The following is a 19,383-nucleotide window of genomic DNA, read 5'->3' on the forward strand; positions in this document are numbered from 1 at the left end:
GGAGTCCTTTATGTCCCAGGTGGAGGTGGTTTTTGGGCAACAGGCTAGCAAAAAGAGCCCTCACGGCCTCCTCTGTCTCCCCAGAGCCTGAGTGATTCGGGGGGCAGTACAAGACCTGTTACTTCAAGGGGTGATTGTCCTGGTTCTGACATCAGAGCGTTTTCAGGGTTTTTACTCAAATCTGTTTACAGTTTCCAGGAAGGAAGGCAAAGTGTGTCCAATCCTGGACCTCAAGGCACTGAAATGCTTTGTGTGGGTGCAGAAGTTCAGAATGGAGTCCATTCGCACAGTGGTGGCATCCCTGCATCAGGGGGATTTTCTTGCCTCTATTGACATCAAGGATGCTTACCTTCACATTCCAATATGTGCTGCTCACCAGCGCTTCTTCCACTTTGCTGTGGGAGGGGAGCAATATCAGTTTATGGCATTACCCTTTGGTTTCAACCTTTGCTCTTTGGGTCTTCACGAAAAGTGTTAGCATTGTTACACCAATGGATCATGGTGCTGGGCTATTTGGACGACCTCCTTCTGCGAGCGGAGTCTCCTACTGCTCTGGTGGAAAACCTGGAAATCACTATACTAACTCTGAGGGAGTTCAGCTGGATTCTGAATTTTCAGAAGTCTGCTCTGGTTCTGTCCACAAAGTTGGTCTATCTGGGTCTGACTCTGGACTCGACCTTAGCAAGAGTGCTCCTTCCTCTGGACAAACTCCAGAAACTGCAGGCTGCGTTTCGTCTCCTGCTGTCCAGCAGATGGTCATCCCTCCGCACTTGCATGCAGGTGCTGGGCCTGATGCGGTCTACCTTTTTTTTGAGGCGGTTCCTTTTGCACAGTTCCATACGAGGCCCCTGCAAAGGGAGATTCTGGCCAAATGGGAAAAGACTCTGCAGTCTCTGGACAATCAGATCCGGCTGAGCCAGGGAACGAAAGAGTCCCTGATATGGTGGCTTTGGTCTCCGGCGCTTTGGCTGGGCAAATCCTTCCTCCCTTGTATTGGACAGTGGTCAACACAGATGCCAGCCTGTCCGGCAGGGGAGGTGCTCAGGGGATCTGGGCACTGGAAGAGTCCAGACTACCAAACAATGCCTTGGAAGTCCGAGCAATCGGACTGTGCCTGGAACATTGGACGGATCATCTTTAACGATGTCCAGTGCGCATTCAATCAGAAAATGCCACGGCCATGGCTTATGTCAATCACCAGGGTGGCACAAGAAGTGTCCTTGCGGCTCTGGAGGTAGCCGGAATTCTAAGGTGGGCAGAACAGTTCTTTCCAGACATCTCCACAATAAACATTCCCGGGGTGGAAAACTGGTAGGCGGATTACCTCAGTTGGCAGGCGTTGGACCAAGGGGAGTGGTCCATTCATCCAGAGGTGTTTCATCAGTTGTCTCCCATGGGGCATTCCGGAGGTGGATCTGTTGGCTTCTCAGGTCAACAGAAAATTGCAGAGGTTTGTGGCTCAATCAAAAATCCCATTTTTTTTTTTTTTCCCCCAAAAATTTGCATTTTAAACGGCTGCACAGATATGGTTACCTAAAAAAAAGTTGTGACAACCACCATTTCATTCTCCAGGGCCTCTGCTTAAAAAAAATATATAATGTTTGGAGGCTCCAAGTCATTTTCTAGCAAAAAATAAAATTTTTTACATTTATGAGATGTCAGAATTGGCATGTTTTTAAAGTGGTTAAACATAGAAATCTGCTGTGTGCAGTAGTATTGACATCACCAATAGGTACAACTATGACTTGCTGTTTGATCATCAGTTCTTAGTGATACATATAGCTTAATTTTTACCTTAATCAGGTGGAGGAAGCAGTTGCTGTTTTGCAAGCTCACCAAGCCAAGAAAGATGCTGCTCAGAAGGTGGTAATCGTTGCTGCTACCTCCTGAAGCAGGACAAATCTGTAAGTTTGCTTGCTTATTAACTGTTTATTCATCTCACCCCACTGATGTAAAAGTAAATAATATCAGTGTTAAGTACGTAGTGATATATAGATATCTCGATGTCTCGCGCGCTAAAAGTAATTCATGACATCTGTGAGAATATAGAAACTGCTTTATGCGTCAGCATTTATCTTTTCTCAATCAGTTGCATATTCATGGGACTGGTGATTTATGTAACAATCCAAGTCCGGATTTAAAATAAAACAAGGAATATGTCTTAGGAAACCATTCCGCTTTGACTCCAGTTTTCATAAATCAGCCTTGTATAAGATGTGTGATTTTGGAATAGGCTTAGTTTTTCTTCAGATGCAGCCTCCACACAGACTGAGCTCATTCACCAATACCATTAAAGCAAATCACCACCCTAATGAATAACCTACCTTCTTTGTGCTTTTTTTTGTGATTGAGTGCATGATAATTTTATATTTCATTGCAGGGAATACAGAAGCCAAATCTCGGAATTTTGGAGTGTTTGGGAAATCTCCACTAGGAGTCTCCTTTACATGCTGCTTATCTCTGCCAGAGATACTGTCTCGTTTGTTAAACATGAGGACTATGCACTATGTCGCTTTATGCTGTTGGGATGATAAGTCACCTCTTAGGTGAGCGCCTCTAGAATCCTTTCACTGGAAATCCTAGTTTTCTTCAGATTGCAAAGGATTTTGCCGTTTTAAATATGGAGAGGTTTGAATATAACATCCAAATGGTTTCTCAGTGATGTAATAAAAGATTTCAAAAATTGCATGTTTCTGACTGATTCTTGAAATGTAAAACACATAAGTGGTATGAATTGTAGGGATTCTACCTACTTTTTTTTTAATGAAAGGTATGCTGGTATACATGTGCATTGCTGGAATTTGCATTGTTGCAGGTAGTCACTTTCTGGACATGTTTCCACTTTTTGTTTTATTTTTTTAACTCCTCTGCATTACTTTTCCTTACTGTGGCCATTCTATTTGTTATATAAAATCTACCCCATGACCATGCTGGAAAATATAAGCATCTCTGTGCCACGCCATCTCAATTTTTATACACCCATTTTATATGACCAATAAAGAACAATAACACATACCTATAGTTACCTGCTCTGTAAAATCGTTTTGCACAGAGCAGCCTCAAACCTCCTGTTCTAGGGTGCCCTGCTGGTGCTCCAGGCCCCTCCTCTTCATTGGGTTCCCCCACTGAAAGCAATGAGGAGAGAGCGGCTGGAACCCCATCTCTCATATACATCACTGGATCGAGCTCAGGTAAAGAGAAGGTCTGGGGGGAGCTGCAGCACAGAAGGTTTTTTACCTTAATGTATAGAATGCATTAAAGTGTTACTAAACCCACATCAGTAAAATCGGTCTGTATAGTAAAGCATGCTTATTATACTCACTGTGGATCCTAAGGGGTTAATCCTCTGCATTGTGTAAAAAAAGCAGAAAGCAGTTTAAACCTGTATGCACAGATCCTCCCCTTCTTGCATTGGTTCCAAAACCTGTCCCGATAAGATAGTTACAGTGGGTACGGAAAGTATTCAGACCCCCTTACATTTTTCATTCTTTGTTATATTGCAGCCATTTGCTAAAATCATTTAAGTTCATTCTTCTTCCTCATGAATGTACACATAGCACCCCATACTGACAGAAAAACACAGAATTGTTGACATTGTTGCAGATTTATTAAAAAAGAAAAACTGAAATATCACATGGTCCTAAGTATTCAGACCCTTTGCTCAGTATTTAGTAGAAGCCCCCTTTTGATCTTATACAGCCAGGAGTCTTTTTGGGAAAGATGCAACAAGTCTTTCACACCTGGATTTGGGGATCCTCTGCCATTCCTCCTTGCAGATCCTCTCCAGTTCTGTCAGGTTGGATGGTAAACGTTGGTGGACAGCCATTTTTAGGTCTCTCCAGAGATGCTCAATTGGGTTTAAGTCAGGGCTCTGGCTGGGCCATTCAAGAACAGTCACGGAGTTGTTGTGAAGCCACTCCTTCGTTATTTTAGCTGTGTGCTTAGGGTCATTGTCTTGTTGGAAGGTAAACCTTCGGCCCAGTCTGAGGTCCAGAGCACTCTGGAGAAGGTTTTTGTCCAGGATATCCCTGTACTTGGCCGCATTCATCTTTCCCTCGATTGCAACCAGTCGTCCTGTCCCTGCAGCTGAAAAACACCCCCACAGCATGATGCTGCCACCACCATGCTTCACTGTTGGGACTGTATTGGACAGGTGATGAGCAGTGCCTGGTTTTCTCCACACATACCGCTTAGAATTAAGGCCAAAAAGTTCTATTTTGGTCTCATCAGACCAGAGAATCTTATTTCTCACCATCTTGGAGTCCTTCAGGTGTTTTTTAGCAAACTCCATGCGGGCTTTCATGTGTCTTACACTGAGGAGAGGCTTCCGTCGGGCCACTCTGCCATAAAGCCCCGACTGGTGGAGGGCTGCAGTGATGGTTGACTTTCTACAACTTTCTCCCATCTCCTGACTGCATCTCTGGAGCTCAGCCACAGTGATCTTTGGGTTCTTCTTTACCTCTCTCACCAAGGCTCTTCTCCCCCGATAGCTCAGTTTGGCCGGACGGCCAGCTCTAGGAAGGGTTCTGGTCGTCCCAAACGTCTTCCATTTGAGGATTATGGAGGCCACTGTGCTCTTAGGAACCTTAAGTGCAGCAGAAATCTTTTTGTAACCTTGGCCAGATCTGTGCCTTGCCACAATTCTGTCTCTGAGCTCTTCAGGCAGTTCCTTTTGACCTCATGATTCTCATTTGCTCTGACATGCATTGTGATCTGGAAGGTCTTATATAGACAGGTGTGTGGCTTTCCTAATCAAGTCCAATCAGTATAATCAAACACAGCTGGATTCAAATGAAGGTGTAGAACCATCTCAAGGATAATCAGAAGAAATGGAAAGCACCTGAGTTAAATATGAGTGTCACAGCAAGGGGTCTGAATACTTAGGACCATGTGATATTTCAGTTTTTCTTTTTTAATAAATCTGCAACAATGTCAACAATTCTGTGTTTTTCTGTCAGTATGGGGTGCTGTGTGTACATTCATGAGGAAGAAGAATGAACTTAAATGATTTCAGCAAATGGCTGTAATATAACAGAGTGAAAAATTTAAGGGGGTCTGATTACTTTCCGTACCCACTGTACTGGAGTCAGGGTGCACATGCTCCGTTTGGTGTGGATTGTTTTTTTTTTTTTTTTTTTTTTTTTTTTTTTTTTTCCCTTTGTCTTGGGAGAGTGCATGTGATCAGCACTGTCTAGACAGAGGGTCAGGGGTCCTGCATCCTGATAGGGCAGCCAGTGCAGTATGAAAACTCCTATCAGTGCATAATTAAAGCTTGTAGAAGTCCCAAGACTACTGTATACTGCTGATCTCAATGGGGAAAAATATGCTGGCTATCTATACTGATAGGGACTGGATAATGTTAGGAACGAAAGGATGCCACATCGTTCGATGGAAATTAAAAATTGTCAAGCTACAGCGGGCTGAATTCAGACACCCTGAAAACCAAAGTGAAAAAATGAAGTAGCAGGCCTGTCCTTTTTGCTGAAATTTCATGGCAGAAAATCAAAATGGTACTCAGTAGTTTGTATGCCCCCCCCCCCCCCATTCTTGTATGCATGCCTGACAATGTAGGGGCATGTTCCTAATGAGACAACAGATGGTGTCCTGGGATATTTCCTCCCAGATCTGGACCAGGGCATCACTGAGCTCCTGAACAGACTGAGGTGCAACCTGGCTGCGTCAGATGGACAGAAACATAATTTCCCAGCAAGGGAGATTCTGGCCAAATGGGACAAGAATCTGCAGTCTCTGGACAATCCGATCCAGCTGAGCGGGGGAACGTAAGATTCCCTGATTCGGTGGCTTCGGCTGGGCAAATCCTTCCTCCCCTTGTATTGGACCTTAGTCACCACGGATGCCAGCCTTTCTGGCTGGGGAGGCATCCTCTGCAAAAATTCTGCTTGGGATATCTGGACACTAGAAGAGTCCAGACTACCAATCCATGTCTTGGAACTCCGAGCAATCAGACTGTCTGGCCCATTTGGACGGATCATCTTCAGGGTTGTCCAGTGCGCATTCAATCATACAATGCCACAGCTGTGGCTTATGTCAATCACCAAGGGGGCACAAGAAGTGTCCTGGCGGCTCTGGAGATAACAGGCATTCTAAGGTGGGCAAAACAGTTTGTTGCAGCCCTCTCCACCGTACACATTCACGGGGTGGAAAACTGGCAGGCGGATTACCTCATTTGGATTTTCATTTGAATAAAGACATTGTGTTGCCTTCCCTGTGTGCCAGTCCTAAACATCCAAAGGAAATTGCCTTGCATGCCCTGGATGTGGTCCTGAGAGCTACGGAGTCTTTCAAGAAGTCAGACTTTGCTCAGATGGGCCTCAGACACAACGATTCAGGTCTATTCCATCAAGGGTCAGGTTTCTACTTTCCCTTTTAAGGCGCACTCTACTCGAGTGCTTAGTGCCTCCTGGGCATTCCGTCGGGCATCAGTGACTCAGGTTTGCAAGGCGGCCACTTGGTCGTCCAGGCACACTTTCACAGCGTTCTATAAAGTGTATGTGTTGGCATCTGCGGATGCTTCTTTTGACCGCAAGGTTTTGCAGGCTGCTGTTGAGGGTGTATTGTTGATGGGCTCCAGTTTTGGTTGAGCTTCTGTTGCCTGGTTGCCTACTGTTTAGCCTTGGGAGTTTTTTTTTCGCTGTTCCCACACCTCATGTTTAACACTGCTTTAGGACGTCCCAACGGTTATGAAAATCTGAAGCTGTCGTCAATGAATGAAAGGGAAAATGGGATTTTTGACTTACTGAAAAATCAATTTCTTTGAGGTTTGACGAACACAGCACCCATCCCTCTGTGGAGTTGTAGTTCTTCTGAAACTGCTTTTAACTAAACTGAGTGCCTATAGCATAGATGGAGAGAGTATACCCCCCTCCCCCCCCCCCCCCCAGGACTGCCAATGGGCATTGCCAGACTTTTTTTTTTTTCTGCATACTGTCCTACTCCTGTAGGGAGCAGTATAACGCAACGGTTTTGAAGATCTGAAGCCCGTCAATGAACATCAGAGAAATGGATTTTACGGTAAGTCAAAAATCAAACAAAGACCAGTTTGAAAGAATATTTTTACTTTCTGCTATATTGCATATCCAATAAAAGAAATGTAAATCAAATTTCTTTAGCAGTTTAGGCCAATTTGTATTCTGCTACATATTTTTCGTGAAAAAATCCCAAAAAGCGTATATTGCTTGGTTTGCGCAAAAGTTATAACGTTTAAAAACTATGGGATAGATTTATGGACTTATTTTTATTTTTTTGCTTTTATTAGTAATTACTTCGATCAGCGATTTTATTTTTTTTCCCCCCTCTTCGGGACTGCGACATTGCGGCGGACAAATCTAACACTTTTTGGGGACCAGTGACACCAGTACAGCGATCAGTGCTAAAAATATGCACTTTTACTGTGTAAATGACACTGGCAGGGAAGAGGTTAACAGGGGTGATCAAGGGGTTAAGTGTGCTGCTAGGCAATGCTTTCTAGCTGGGGGGGGGGGGGGGTGGACAGATTGCAGGAAGAGATCTATATTCTTGTTTAGTAGGAACATAAGATCTTTCTTTTCCTGTTTGACAGAACGGTGGTCTACCTGGTTTACAAAGACCGCCTTTCTGTCCTCCTGAACGATAGCGGGTGGCCGGCGGCCATCGCGGATGCCAGACCCGCTGATAGACTCCCGCTGTGTTGCAGGGGAGCGTGGCACGCGTGTCCCCTACAACCAATCTACAAAATCACAGATTTTGCGCTAAAGGGCCACTTTTGCAAGAAGTGGTTAAACTTTATTAAAATATGGAGATCCGCTTTAAAATGGTTGTAAATCCTCATGCATACCCAGTGAAATTAACAACCTCACATGATCTACAGAGATTAAACAAATCCTCCTACTTATGTTTTTCTTGTTTATCTACAGTCTTCTCTTCCCTACACCCCTTCAATCCAGGCCACAGCCCTTAACATGGAGGGTGGATGATTTAGGATGCTTACTAGAAAAGTAAATTTGCAAAGACTTGTGTGGTTTATACTTATAAAAATGTATCATTAAAAAAAAAAAAGGGGTTTAACTAATTAGCTGATTACCCTTAATGTCATTGTGTGGTTTATAGCATGTTTAAGCAACACTCAAGATCTGTGTGAGTTGGTAAATACTTGTAAAGATGTGGTGATAGGAATGAGGGATACCTTTTAGCAAATGTATGTTGGTGTAGGACATGCCCCCTTAAAGGAGAATTATGCAAAAAATTATTAGTTAAACCCACAAGTGTTTTGTTTTTTTACCACTACTATTCCTTTATATTGGCTTTTGGAATTTATAGATGCAGAAATGTATAAATTGGATGAAAGGATTAGCACTGTAAAACACTTTGGATATATACATAGTGCATTTTATTTACAACTATAGAAATCAGACCAACAATGAGGGACAAATGAGGAGGAAAGAGGGACTTTGACAAAATGAGGGACAGTCCCTCAAAATCCCCCCCCCCCGCTTCCTGAACCACCTCCAACAATTTTGATTGACTTGATGGGCACTTCTTGCGTACCCTTGTGGCTGATCCTGCCTCTCCTGCTACTTTATAGATGGTGGACCAGATTATTCAGGCTGTTCTTTACGCGTGACGCGGCCTTGGATGAGGCCCCTTTGGTCTCACGACTATCTGCTCTCGCAGTGATAATCCGTCGTATGGTATGGCTAAAGAGCTGGTCATAGTTGCATAGTTAGTGAGGTTGAAAAAAGACAGTTTATCCAGTTCAACCTATGATGTGTGTGTGTGTTTGCTTTTAACCGTACATTGTATACCCCTGTATGTTGTGGTCTCTAAGGTGCCCATCTAGTAGTTTTTTGAAACTATCAATGCTCCCTGCTGATACGACTGCTTGTGGAAGAGAATTCCACATCCTTACCGCTCTTACAGTGAAGAACCCCTTACGCACTTTAAGGTTAAACCGCCTTTCCTCTAGTTTTAGTGAGTGGCCATGTGTCTTATTGTATCTCCTTTCTCTGAATAGTTTGTTCCTTATGCTAGGGTCGCCAGTACAGTATTTGTCAGCTGACCAGACTTCCAGGAAGACGGTGTCCAACATCCCTTATGCGGGGAATTGCCTTTTTGGGGACTCCCTGGACGAATTGGTTAAGGGGGTCACTGGGGGCAAAAGCACTCTGCTGCCCCAAGCTCCCAAGGGTAAGTTTTTCTGCGGTAAGTGGGGCCCTTCCTTTAAACCAAATCAGGGGTCCTTTCGTGCCTTCAAAGCACAGGACAAGGGCAAATCCTTCAAGGGCCATGGTGGCCAGAAGAAGCCTTGGGCGGGCAAGTCCAAAGCCGCCCACTCTGGCACGGTGGCCCAGTCCGCCTCGACCTGAAGGGGCGCCCTCACCCGTTCCAGGGGTGGGGGGACGTCTGCGCGGTTTTCCCGAACCTTGGCTGTTCCGGATTCAGGACAGGTGGGTTCAGGAAATCGATCAGGATACAAGATCGAATTCCTATCGCGTCCAGCGGACAGGTTCTTTCCCTCAAATCTTCATTTGACCCCAGATCGTTTACAAGATCTTCAACGGGCGGTTCAGGATCTCCTCGCCCAGGGGGTGATCGTCCCGGTGCCGCATCGGGACAGATTTCGGGGGTTTTACTCGAATCTGTTCATAGTGCCCAGAAAGGAGGGCAAGGTACGTCCGATTCTGGACTTGAAGGCTCTGAACCGCTTCGTGCGGGTTCAAAAGTTCCGTATGGAATCCCTCCTTTCAGTGGTAGCCTCCCTGAGCCCGGGAGATTTCCTGTCTTCAATCGACCTCAAGGATGCGTATTTGCACATCCCCATATTCGAGGGTCATCAGAGGTACCTCCGATTCGCAATCGCGGAGGAACACTATCAGTTTGTGGCGTTACCTTTCGGTCTCGCTTCGGCTCCAAGGGTGTTTACCAAAGTGTTGGCTCCTTTTCTGGCCCTGTTGCGGGCGCAGGGAATTGCGATCTTGGGATACTTGGACGATCTCCTGTTAAGATTGAGTTCCATCCCGAGTCTGTTGCGCGATCTGTCAACCACGGTTCAGACGCTCCAGGAGTTCGGGTGGACCATCAACTTTCAGAAGTTGACTTTGTCCCCTTCTGTTCGCCTCCATTACTTGGGGATGGTCCTGGATTCCGCCCAAGCAAAAGTCTTTCTGCCGGAGGACAATCTCCGGACTCTACAGAACGAGATCGGGTCCCTCCCGTCTACAGGCATTTCAAGTCCCCCCCCCCCCCCCATTTGCAAAACTCTCTTCTGTTAGCCCATGTATACTATAGGTGTTTTCAGGAGTCGCATTTTTAAGAGTAGCACTTAGGAATGTTTGGCATTTCAAGTTTACTTTGATTATAGTGAAAAATAAGTAGAGGGGAATGTTTTGGAAAAAAAAAAGCTTATAAAAGCAAATGCCCATAAACTCTTATGCAATACGAGCCATTATGAGCATTTTTTTATGCTGCTTTTTCTGTCTGCCAGAGTTCCTGCCATTTTTTTTTTTTTTTCCAGTCGCCTTGTGTGCATGGACCCTTAAGCCCCATACACATGGCCCGAATGTCAGAAGACCTCAGTCCAATAAAAAAGATATTTCTCTGTCGCTCGTTGACAGATGCAAGACTCATATCTTGATATCCGTAGAGCAGGGCTCGACAAACCCCGGGCGCCAGGTTGCATTGGCGACTAGAATTAGCGACCTGGCGCCTGGGGTGCACTGCAAGAGGTGTCCTGTCCCTTTTGCGCCCCGCCAACCACTCACCGAGTGCACGGACTACCGCGCCGTCCAAAAATTGAGGCCGCGGCTTTTCGGCCTTCTTCAGTGAGGGAACGGGGAACTGGCGCCCTCTTGGCCGGGAGTTTGACAAGCAGTAACTAATGGCTGCTTCCCCTGCCTGTCCATCTCCTTCCCCAAGAGGAGATGAGAGGGAAGTTTTTGCAGGCTTCATCTCCCTTTGCTTAAAAGGTAAGTGGACAGGGAGTGTGGTTATTATTATCATTATTATTATTAATTTTTTTATATTATAAAAAAAAAAATCATATATTATATAATATATAACTTTTTTTTTTTTTTTTTCCTCATCGCCATGCCACAGCTGAAGGCCCCTTTTACACGGGCTGTCTGAAAGTATGCCTGTCAGTTTTTCAGGCAGACCTGATGGGACCCTTCAGTCTCCTCTATGGAGCAGTAATCTGCCGCCATCTGATCCTGTCTGCCAAAAACAGACGGATGGTGGTTCTATTTTCTATCCATCCCGTGGATCGGATCAGATGGCATTGGATGGAAACAGACAGTCTGTTTCCATCCGATTGCGCTATAGAGGAGTGGGGTTCTAGTCGTCTGTGTAAATTTACTATATTTTTTTGGAAATAAAGCTTGGTTGTTTAAAAAAAAAAAACTGGCTCTTAACTTTTTTAGCTGGCTCCTAGCTAAGGAAAATTTGTCAAGCCCTGTCTTAGGGTATTGCTGCCCCCTACAGATGTAGGACACTAGGCAGAAAAAAAGTTCTGGCTACACCTATGGGCAGTGCCAGAGGGTATACCCATTCCTATTGGCCGACATCCCCCCCCCCCCCCACTACGGCGGCGAGGGGTTCTGTCAGAGTTTGGCGCCCGCATGTTCTGGTATGGTGAGAAACTTTTCCCCCTTTTCCTCATGTTGGGTTCTGGGGTGGACGCGGGCCCCTCCCTGGGACGGTCGGACCCCCGTTTCTCCGGGTTCCCCTCTTTTTCACTGTGCACCCCCCACCTATGGTGCCCCCCTTCCTCCCCCCTCCCTTTTCCCCCCTCCTGGGTGGGGTCGCTGTCGCATGGGGATATGTGTGGAGGCTGGATCTGCGTGCAGGCCGCTAAGGGGGCGGGGGTGTCCCGCCGGTGCGGACGGCCGTGGTGCGGGGGGGGTTCCTACCTGGCTCCCCAGGGCCCACCTGCTGGTCGATTATCTGTCAGTTAGGAGGGGGGCCCCCGGAGGCCTCCTTTACCGCCGCAGCCGCTCGGTGCTGCCATTTTCTTGAGGCCTCCATGTGCGTTACATGGCGGCAGCCATCTTGGTACACCCAACTCGGTTTTTTCATCAGAGCAGGGAGTTCCTGGAGGCGGTGGAGCCCCTCCCTAGACCCGGGCACATCGTTCTGCAGGCCTTCCCTTTGAGAGGACGCACGCTGAAAAGCGGACATCTTAGGACTTCTAGTGCATCTCCCTGTGGGTGGTGAGCCTTGGGGGGGTCTCTCTCTCTCTGGTGGGGGTTTCTAGGCACGCTGCCTGGCCACTGGGGGACGCTGTAGCGCTGGGAGACATTTTTACAAAAAAAATAAAACATTTTGTCAGTTTTGTCAAATTTTGCTAGCGGGTTCCTCTGGTGTACCATGGACCCCTCTGAACATGTGTCCCCACCTGATCCCCTCGAGGTGGCCGCAGGGCCCTCCGGTTCCCAGCTCACTATTGATGCACTTTCGGCAGTCCTGGAGTAATTTGTGTCCCGGGTGGAGGTGGCCTTTCAGGGGTGCAGAGCTAAAAAACGACCTCCGCCTACCCCTGCCTCATCTGATGCCTAAGATTCGGAATCTGACCCAGTTGCTGCTGACACAGGTCTCCCCTCTGGGGCTGCTGTTTCGTGCCCTGTCTCCTATGATAGTGAGGATGACCTTTCTGCCTCCGCTGTCGTGCAAGACAAGGCGCTGGTGGACGCACTGATTGTGTCTGTCCGGGATACCCTAAAGCTGGAGGACGCAGCTGCAGCTTCGATGGATACGCATGTTGCCTTTGGCACTTGTAAGCCCTCCAGAGTGACAAAGGTTTTTCCTTTGCCCGCATGCTTTGACGATACCATTTTTAGAAAGAGGGAGTCCGTCCGAAACGTCCACCTGGGATGCCTAGGCGGATTGCTAGGCGCTACCTGTTTGAGGAGTGCCTCATTAAAAAGTGGACGGTGCTGCCTACGGTGGATCCACCGGTCTCCAGGCTGAATAAAGCTACTGTGATCCCGGTGGAGGATTCCCCGTCCTTTAGGGATCTGGTTGATCGTAGGGCGAAGTCTGTGTCGCGTACTATGTTCTCCCTGGCGGGGTCTGCCTTCAGGCCGGTGTTTACCATTGCCCTGGTTTCGCAAACTTTGACGGAATGGACCAAGTTGCTACGCTGTAACCTGGAGGGGGAGAAACCTCCCCCCTGCTGTGTCAGAGCTGCTGGACCAGATGGTAAAGGGGCTGCAATTTTTTTGCGACGCTGCACTGGATACTGCTCCAATGCTGGGGCGTTTGTCGTTTTCGGCGGTGGTCCTCCGGCGCATGCTGTGGCTAAAGTGCTGGTCGGCGGATCAGGCTTCTAAAAAAGCCTTGAATGATCTCTCCTTTCAGGGGGATCGGCTGTGTGGTGCTACCTTGGACAATATTATCAAAGGTCTCACTGGGGGCAAGAGCACCTTTCTCCCACAGGCTGCCAAGGGTAAGGACCCTCGTCGCAGACGGGGACCCTCCTTTTCAGCCCACAAGTGTTTTCATTCCTCTGGAGTGGTCGACAAGGCGAAGCCCTTCAAGGCCCCCTCGGGGGGGTTCCAAGCGACCCTGGTCTGGTAAGCAGAAATCTGGTTCCTCCAGACCGGAGGACAAGTCTGCCTCGGCCTGAAGGTGCGCCCCCACCCATGTCAGGGGTGGGGAGGACGTCTTTGCCGGTTCCAGGATCCGTGGCTCTCCAGGATTCAAGACAAATGGGTTCACGAGGTCATACGGTCGGGGTACAAGATCGAGTTTCGATCGGTTCTACCGGTAAGGTTCTTCCCTACCAATGTGAGACTCCCCCGATCGCCTAAAGGCTCTGTTGGGGGCAGTACAGGACTTGGTACAACAGGGTATAATAGTTCCGGTTCCTTGTAGGTGCGTCCGATCCTGGACTTAAAGGTGCTAAATTGTTTTGTCCAAGTGCAAAAGTTCAAGATGGAGTCCATTCGCACGGTGGTGGCCTCCATAGACATCAAAGATACCCTTACCTTTACCCTTTGGTCTCGCCTCTGCTCCCCGGGTCTTCACAAAGGTTTTGGCTTTGGTTCTGGCGCTGTTGCTGCAACGGGGGATATCGGTCCTGGGCTACCTGGACGACCTTCTCCGTGCGAAATCTCCGCAGGCTCCGATGTCAAATTTGGAGATCACCATGACCTCTCTGGCGGAGTTCGGGTGGCTTGTGAACCTGCAGAAGTCATCCTTGGTCCCCTCCAGGAGACTGGACTATCTGGGCCTGACTTTGGATGCGTCCTTGGCCAAGGTGTTTCTTCCTGCGGAAAAACTCCAGAAAATTTGAACAGCGACTCAGCTGTTGCTGTCCACCAAATGGTCATCCCTTCGGACCTGCATGAGGGTTCTGGGACTGATGGTGGCGTCTTTCGAGGCAGTGCCTTCTGCTCAGTTTCATACGAGGACCCTCCAAATGAAGATCCTTCTCAAATGGAACAGGAATCCCGATTCCCTGGACAATCAGATCCGGCTGAGCGAGTGGACCTCGGAGTCCCTGATAATGGTGGCTTTGGTCTCCGATGTTCATTCAAGGGAAATCCTTTCTTCCAATCTATTGGACGATTGTCACCACGGATGCCAGTCTATCCGGGTGGGGAGGGGTTCTCGGCAGGTTTTCTGCTCAGGGAATCTGATCCCTGGAAGAATCCAGGTTGCCAATAAATGTATTGTAACTGAGAGTGATCAGGGTTTGCCTGGTTCACTGGACCGAGCGTCTTCGGGGCTGTCCAGTGTGGATTCAGTCAGACAATGCCACGGCAGTGGCTTATGTCAACCACCAAGGAGGCACCAAGAGTGTCCTTGCGGCCTTGGAAGTGGCCAGCATCCTCCGTTGGGCGGAACGCTTTGTTCCAGCTCTCTCCACGGTTCACATTCCAGGCGTGGAAAATTGGCAGGCGGATTTTCTCAGCCGACAGACCTTGGATCAAGGGGAATGGTCTCTTCATCCGGAGGTGTTTTGCCAGTTGTGCCTTCGTTGGGGCACCCCGGATGTGGATCTGTTGGCGTCCCGGCTCAACAGGAAATTGCAGAGGTTTGTGGCCTGATCCCGAGATCCTCTGGCAGACACCACAGACACGCTGGTTACCCTGTGGGGGCAGTATCAGGTGCTGTATGCCTTTCCTCCTCAAGTTGCTGCCGAGACTTCTTCGCAGGATAGAGCGGAAGGGATTCCGCTCATTCTTGTGGCTCCGGACTGGCCTTGTCGCGCCTGGTATGACGACTTGGTCAGGCTGGTCGCAGACGCTCCATGGCGGCTTCCTCTCAGGGAGGATCTGCTGTCTCAGGGGCCGATCTTTCATCCTGCTTTACGGTCGCTGGCTTTGACGGCTTGGCTGTTGCGATCCAGGTGATGGACAGGGGATGGTCTGCTTCTGTTTTCCTACTCTGCTTAAAGCGAGGAAAGCGACTTCTAGAAAGATCTATCATCGTACATGGAAGTCTTCTATTGCGTGGTGTGAGTCCCTCGGGGTTCCTCCACATTCTTACTTGGTGGCTTGGGTCTTGGCCTTCCTTCAATGGGGGGTTGAGCAGAAGCTGGCTTTGAGTACTATCAAGGGTCAGGTCTCGGCCTTGGCAATTTTCTTCCAGAGGCCACTGGCCACTCATTCCCTGGTGCGAAATTTCATCCAGGAGGTGCGGCACCTGGTTCCTCCGGTGCGCTCTCCCTTACCGCCCTGGGACCCAAATTTGGTGCTGTCGATTCTCCAAAAACCTCCCTTTGAAAATATTAGGGAGATTCCCCTGCTTACCTTATCCCAGAAGGTGGCCTTTTTGGTGGCTAATACTTCTGTGCGCAGGGTGTCGGAACTGGTTGCGTTGTCCTGTCGCTCCCCCCTATCTGGTGGTTCATAGGGATAAAGTGGTTCTTCGTGCGGATCCGTCTTTCCTTCCTAAGGTGGTCTTTGGTTTTCATTTAAATGCTATTGTGTTGCCTTCCCTGTATCCTAAGCCCAGCCATCCTAAGGAATTTGCATACCTTGGATATGGTTCGGGCAATCGGGGTGTACCTGGCCACTACTGCCTCTTTTCGTAAGTCTGATTCGCTCTTTGTGATCACGGATGGGCCTAGGAAAGGGTTGCCTGCGTCTGCTGCAACTATCTCCAGATGGATCAGGCAGACGCTGGTGCAGGCTTATTCAGTTAAGGGTCAGGTTCCTCCTTTCCCTGTTAAGGCGCACTCTACTCGGGCACTCGTCTGTGCTTCAGGTTTGCAAGGCAGCTACCTGGTCGTCTGTTAATACATTTTTACAAAGTTTTATAAGGTTGATGTGCTGGCATCTGCGGATGCCTCCTTTTGGCCGCAAGGTTTTGCTGGCTGCTGTTTGAGGGGACCCTTGGTCTGCCTCGGGGTTTCTGTTTTGGGTTTCAGGTGCGTCTCATCCTTTTGTTCCGATGAGTCCTATGTTTCCTGGTTGGCTGTTTTTGACCTTATGGAATGTTTTCTTCGGATATCCCACCCCTCAATTATTGCACTGCTTTGGGACGTCCATACGGATATCAAGATATGAGTCCTGCGTCTGTCAATGAGTGACAGAGAACTGGATTTTTGACTTACTGTAAAATCCTTTTCTCTTAAGCTCATTGACAGATGCAGCACCCGCCCCTCTTCTTGGAGTTGGGTTGGTGTGGTTTTTTTTCTGACTCTGCTTTGTTACATAACTGGCATCCTATAGCAGGAAGAGAGGGTATACCCCCTGGGACTGCCCATAGGTTTAGGCAGAACTTTTTTTCTGCCTAGTGTCCTACTCCTGTACGGATATCAAGATATCGAGTCCTGCATCTGTCAATGAGCTTAAGAGAAAAGGATTTTACGGTAAGTCAAAAATCCAATTTTGGCCCATGTGCATGCCAGCCAGTTGGACAGAAGCAGGCCAAACGGACATGCATGCTGAAAAACAGTGTTCTGGCGGGGGGGGGGGGGCATCTCCCTTTTAGAACACAACGGCTCAGCGAGGGAGATTGCTGTACTAACATCAGATCGTTAGTACAGTGACCCTGACCGGGGATACGTTTTTTTTTCGTTCAAGCCAAAAAAAACTGTGTATTAGGCTTTAAACTTACATTCAGTAACCCAAATAAAATACTTGGTATGAAAAGGCAAACATCAAATCGAATAACTTCAATTTATTATATACAGCAATGCAAACATGGTGGCGTTTAATTGCTTAAATATTACTGGAATTGTGATGATCAAAATAGTTTGGTATATGAAAAAAAAAATCTTATTTCTGCAGGACAGGCAGATTGTGAGGTCAGAATTTTGCATGCAAAGTATGGATCCATCCTCTCTTGTCATGGGTTGATGTTAGTGGTGGTACTACAGCATGAGAAACGTTTTCCTGGGACACATTAGACCCCAAATACCAACTTAGCATTATCTTGAATGAGTGATGTTACTGATTGTTTACAGATTTATGGGTTCAATAAGCCATACCCAATGAGATGTCTCTGGATTGTATATTACTCATTTACTGTACAAAATTCTAATTAAAATAAGGACAAATTAGGAAAAATAAGGAGCACATTCTATCAAGCAAATCTGGAAAAAGATAAAACAAATGAAAACAACAAAAATTACACATTGTTTGAAAAAAAAAAAATCAGAAAAATAGGGAGGAAAAAGGGGAGGAAGGTGTTAATGGGGACTAATTAGGGTTAATAAAGAACTAATAAGGGGTTAAAAAAAAAAAAATACTGGTGTCGTTTACAGGTCAGTTGTACATTCAAGCCCCTTTTACATTGCGGTTCCAATCATGTCCGACCCAATCGGATAGTCCATTCACCCCTATGGACTGGTGGGTGAAAATAGACTTTTGTCTGTTTACACCTGCCTACCTCCGATCCAGGCTGCTAACCAAAAACAGAAGGGGATCTGATCCGTTATCCTTCTTTCAGGTTGATCTGATTGGAAGGGAGTTGGTTGTAAATGGACAGCAGAGTCTGTTTACACCTGGCTGCCCATAGAGCAGAACAGGCTTGGTCTATGTCTGCTCTGCAGAAACACGGACCTGTCATCTGCCCACTCTGTTCTGATCAGCAGACAGATCCCCTGCTGATCAAAGCAAAGTCTACCCCGCGTGAAAGGGGCCTAATCTATAATAAAGTAAATACAGTTACATAGTTAGTGAGGTTGAAAAGACATCAGTCCATCCAGTTCAACCTATGATGTGTGTGTGTGTCCGCTTTTAACCGTACATTGTATACCCCTGTATGTTGTGGTCTTTAAAGCGGAGTTCCACCCAAAAGTGGAACTTCCGCTTTAGGTGGTCCTAACCCCCTGACATGCCACATTTGGCATGTCATTTTTTGGGGGGGGGGGAGCGGGTACCTAGTTTTGACAGGTACCCGCTCCCACTTCCGCTCTGAGCGCCGCGGCGCCCTGAGCGGAAGTTCTCCTCTCCCCCTCCCTCCCTGCAATCTTCTGGGACATGTCAAAGGTCCCAGAAGATTGCCGGCCAATCACGGCGCGTAGCGCAACTCGCGCATGCGCAGTGCGTACCCGGCTGTGAAGCCCCAAACTGTCACAGCCGGGTGCCCACAGCAGTGATGCCGGCGCCGAGGGAAAGGATCGAGGCTTCGGGCGGCCGCATCACTGGACCGTTGGACAGGTGAGTGAAATGGCTGGAACTCCGCTTTAAGGTGTCCATCTAATAGTTTTTTGAAACTATCAATGCTCCCTGCTGATACGACTGCTTGGGGAAGAGAATTCCACATCCTTACCGCTCTTACAGTGAAGAACCCCTTACGCACTTTAAGGTTAAACCGCCTTTCCTCTAATTTTAGTGAGTGGCCACGTGTCTTATTGCATCTCCTTTCTCTGAATAGTTTGTTCCTTATGCTCGGGTCACCAGTACAGTATTTGTACATTGATATCATATCCCCCCTCAATCGTCTCTTCTCCAGAGGGAATAGGTTCAGTGCTTGTAGTCTTTCCTCATAGCTGATGTCCTCCATTCCCCTAATTATTTTTGTTGCCCTTCTCTGGACTTTCTCCAGTTCCAGCACATCCTTCCTGAAGACCGGTGCCCAGAACTGGACAGCATACTCCAGATGTGGCCTGACCAGAGTCTTGTAGAGTGGGAGAATGATCTCTTTATTTCTGGAGTGAATCCTCTTTTTTATACATCCCAGTATTCTGTTGGCTTTGCTTGCGGCGGCTTGGCATTGCATGCCACCGCCAAGCTTGTTGTCTACCAGTACCCCCAAGTCCTTTTCCATCCTAGACTCACCCAGAGGTTCCCCCCCCTAGTGAGTAGCTTGCTTTCTGGTTTCTGGCCCCCAAGTGCATTACTTTACATTTTTCAACATTAAATCTCATCTGCCATGTAGTTGCCCACCCCGTTATTTTGTTCAGGTCCGCTTGTAAGGTTTCCACATCCTGCA

At 47.7% G+C, this 19,383-nt stretch overlaps 1 protein-coding gene across 1 annotated transcript in view; it reads left to right on the top strand.

Annotated features, from left to right (window-relative positions):
• PABPC4 (poly(A) binding protein cytoplasmic 4) overlaps nt 1-2,523 on the top strand; it is a 54,642-nt gene extending 52,119 nt beyond the window's left edge. Inside the window, exons 14-15 of the mRNA XM_082248512.1 lie at nt 1,804-1,904; nt 2,381-2,523. Of these exons, the coding sequence (XP_082104638.1) occupies nt 1,804-1,890 (87 nt within the window). The 3' untranslated portion in view covers nt 1,891-1,904; nt 2,381-2,523. The remainder of the gene's footprint in view (nt 1-1,803; nt 1,905-2,380) is intronic.
• The last annotated feature ends 16,860 nt before the right edge of the window (nt 2,524-19,383 follow it).

This window comes from Pelophylax lessonae (assembly GCF_965119305.1).
Source record: "Pelophylax lessonae genome assembly, chromosome: 2".
NCBI classification, from domain to species: domain Eukaryota; kingdom Metazoa; phylum Chordata; class Amphibia; order Anura; family Ranidae; genus Pelophylax; species Pelophylax lessonae.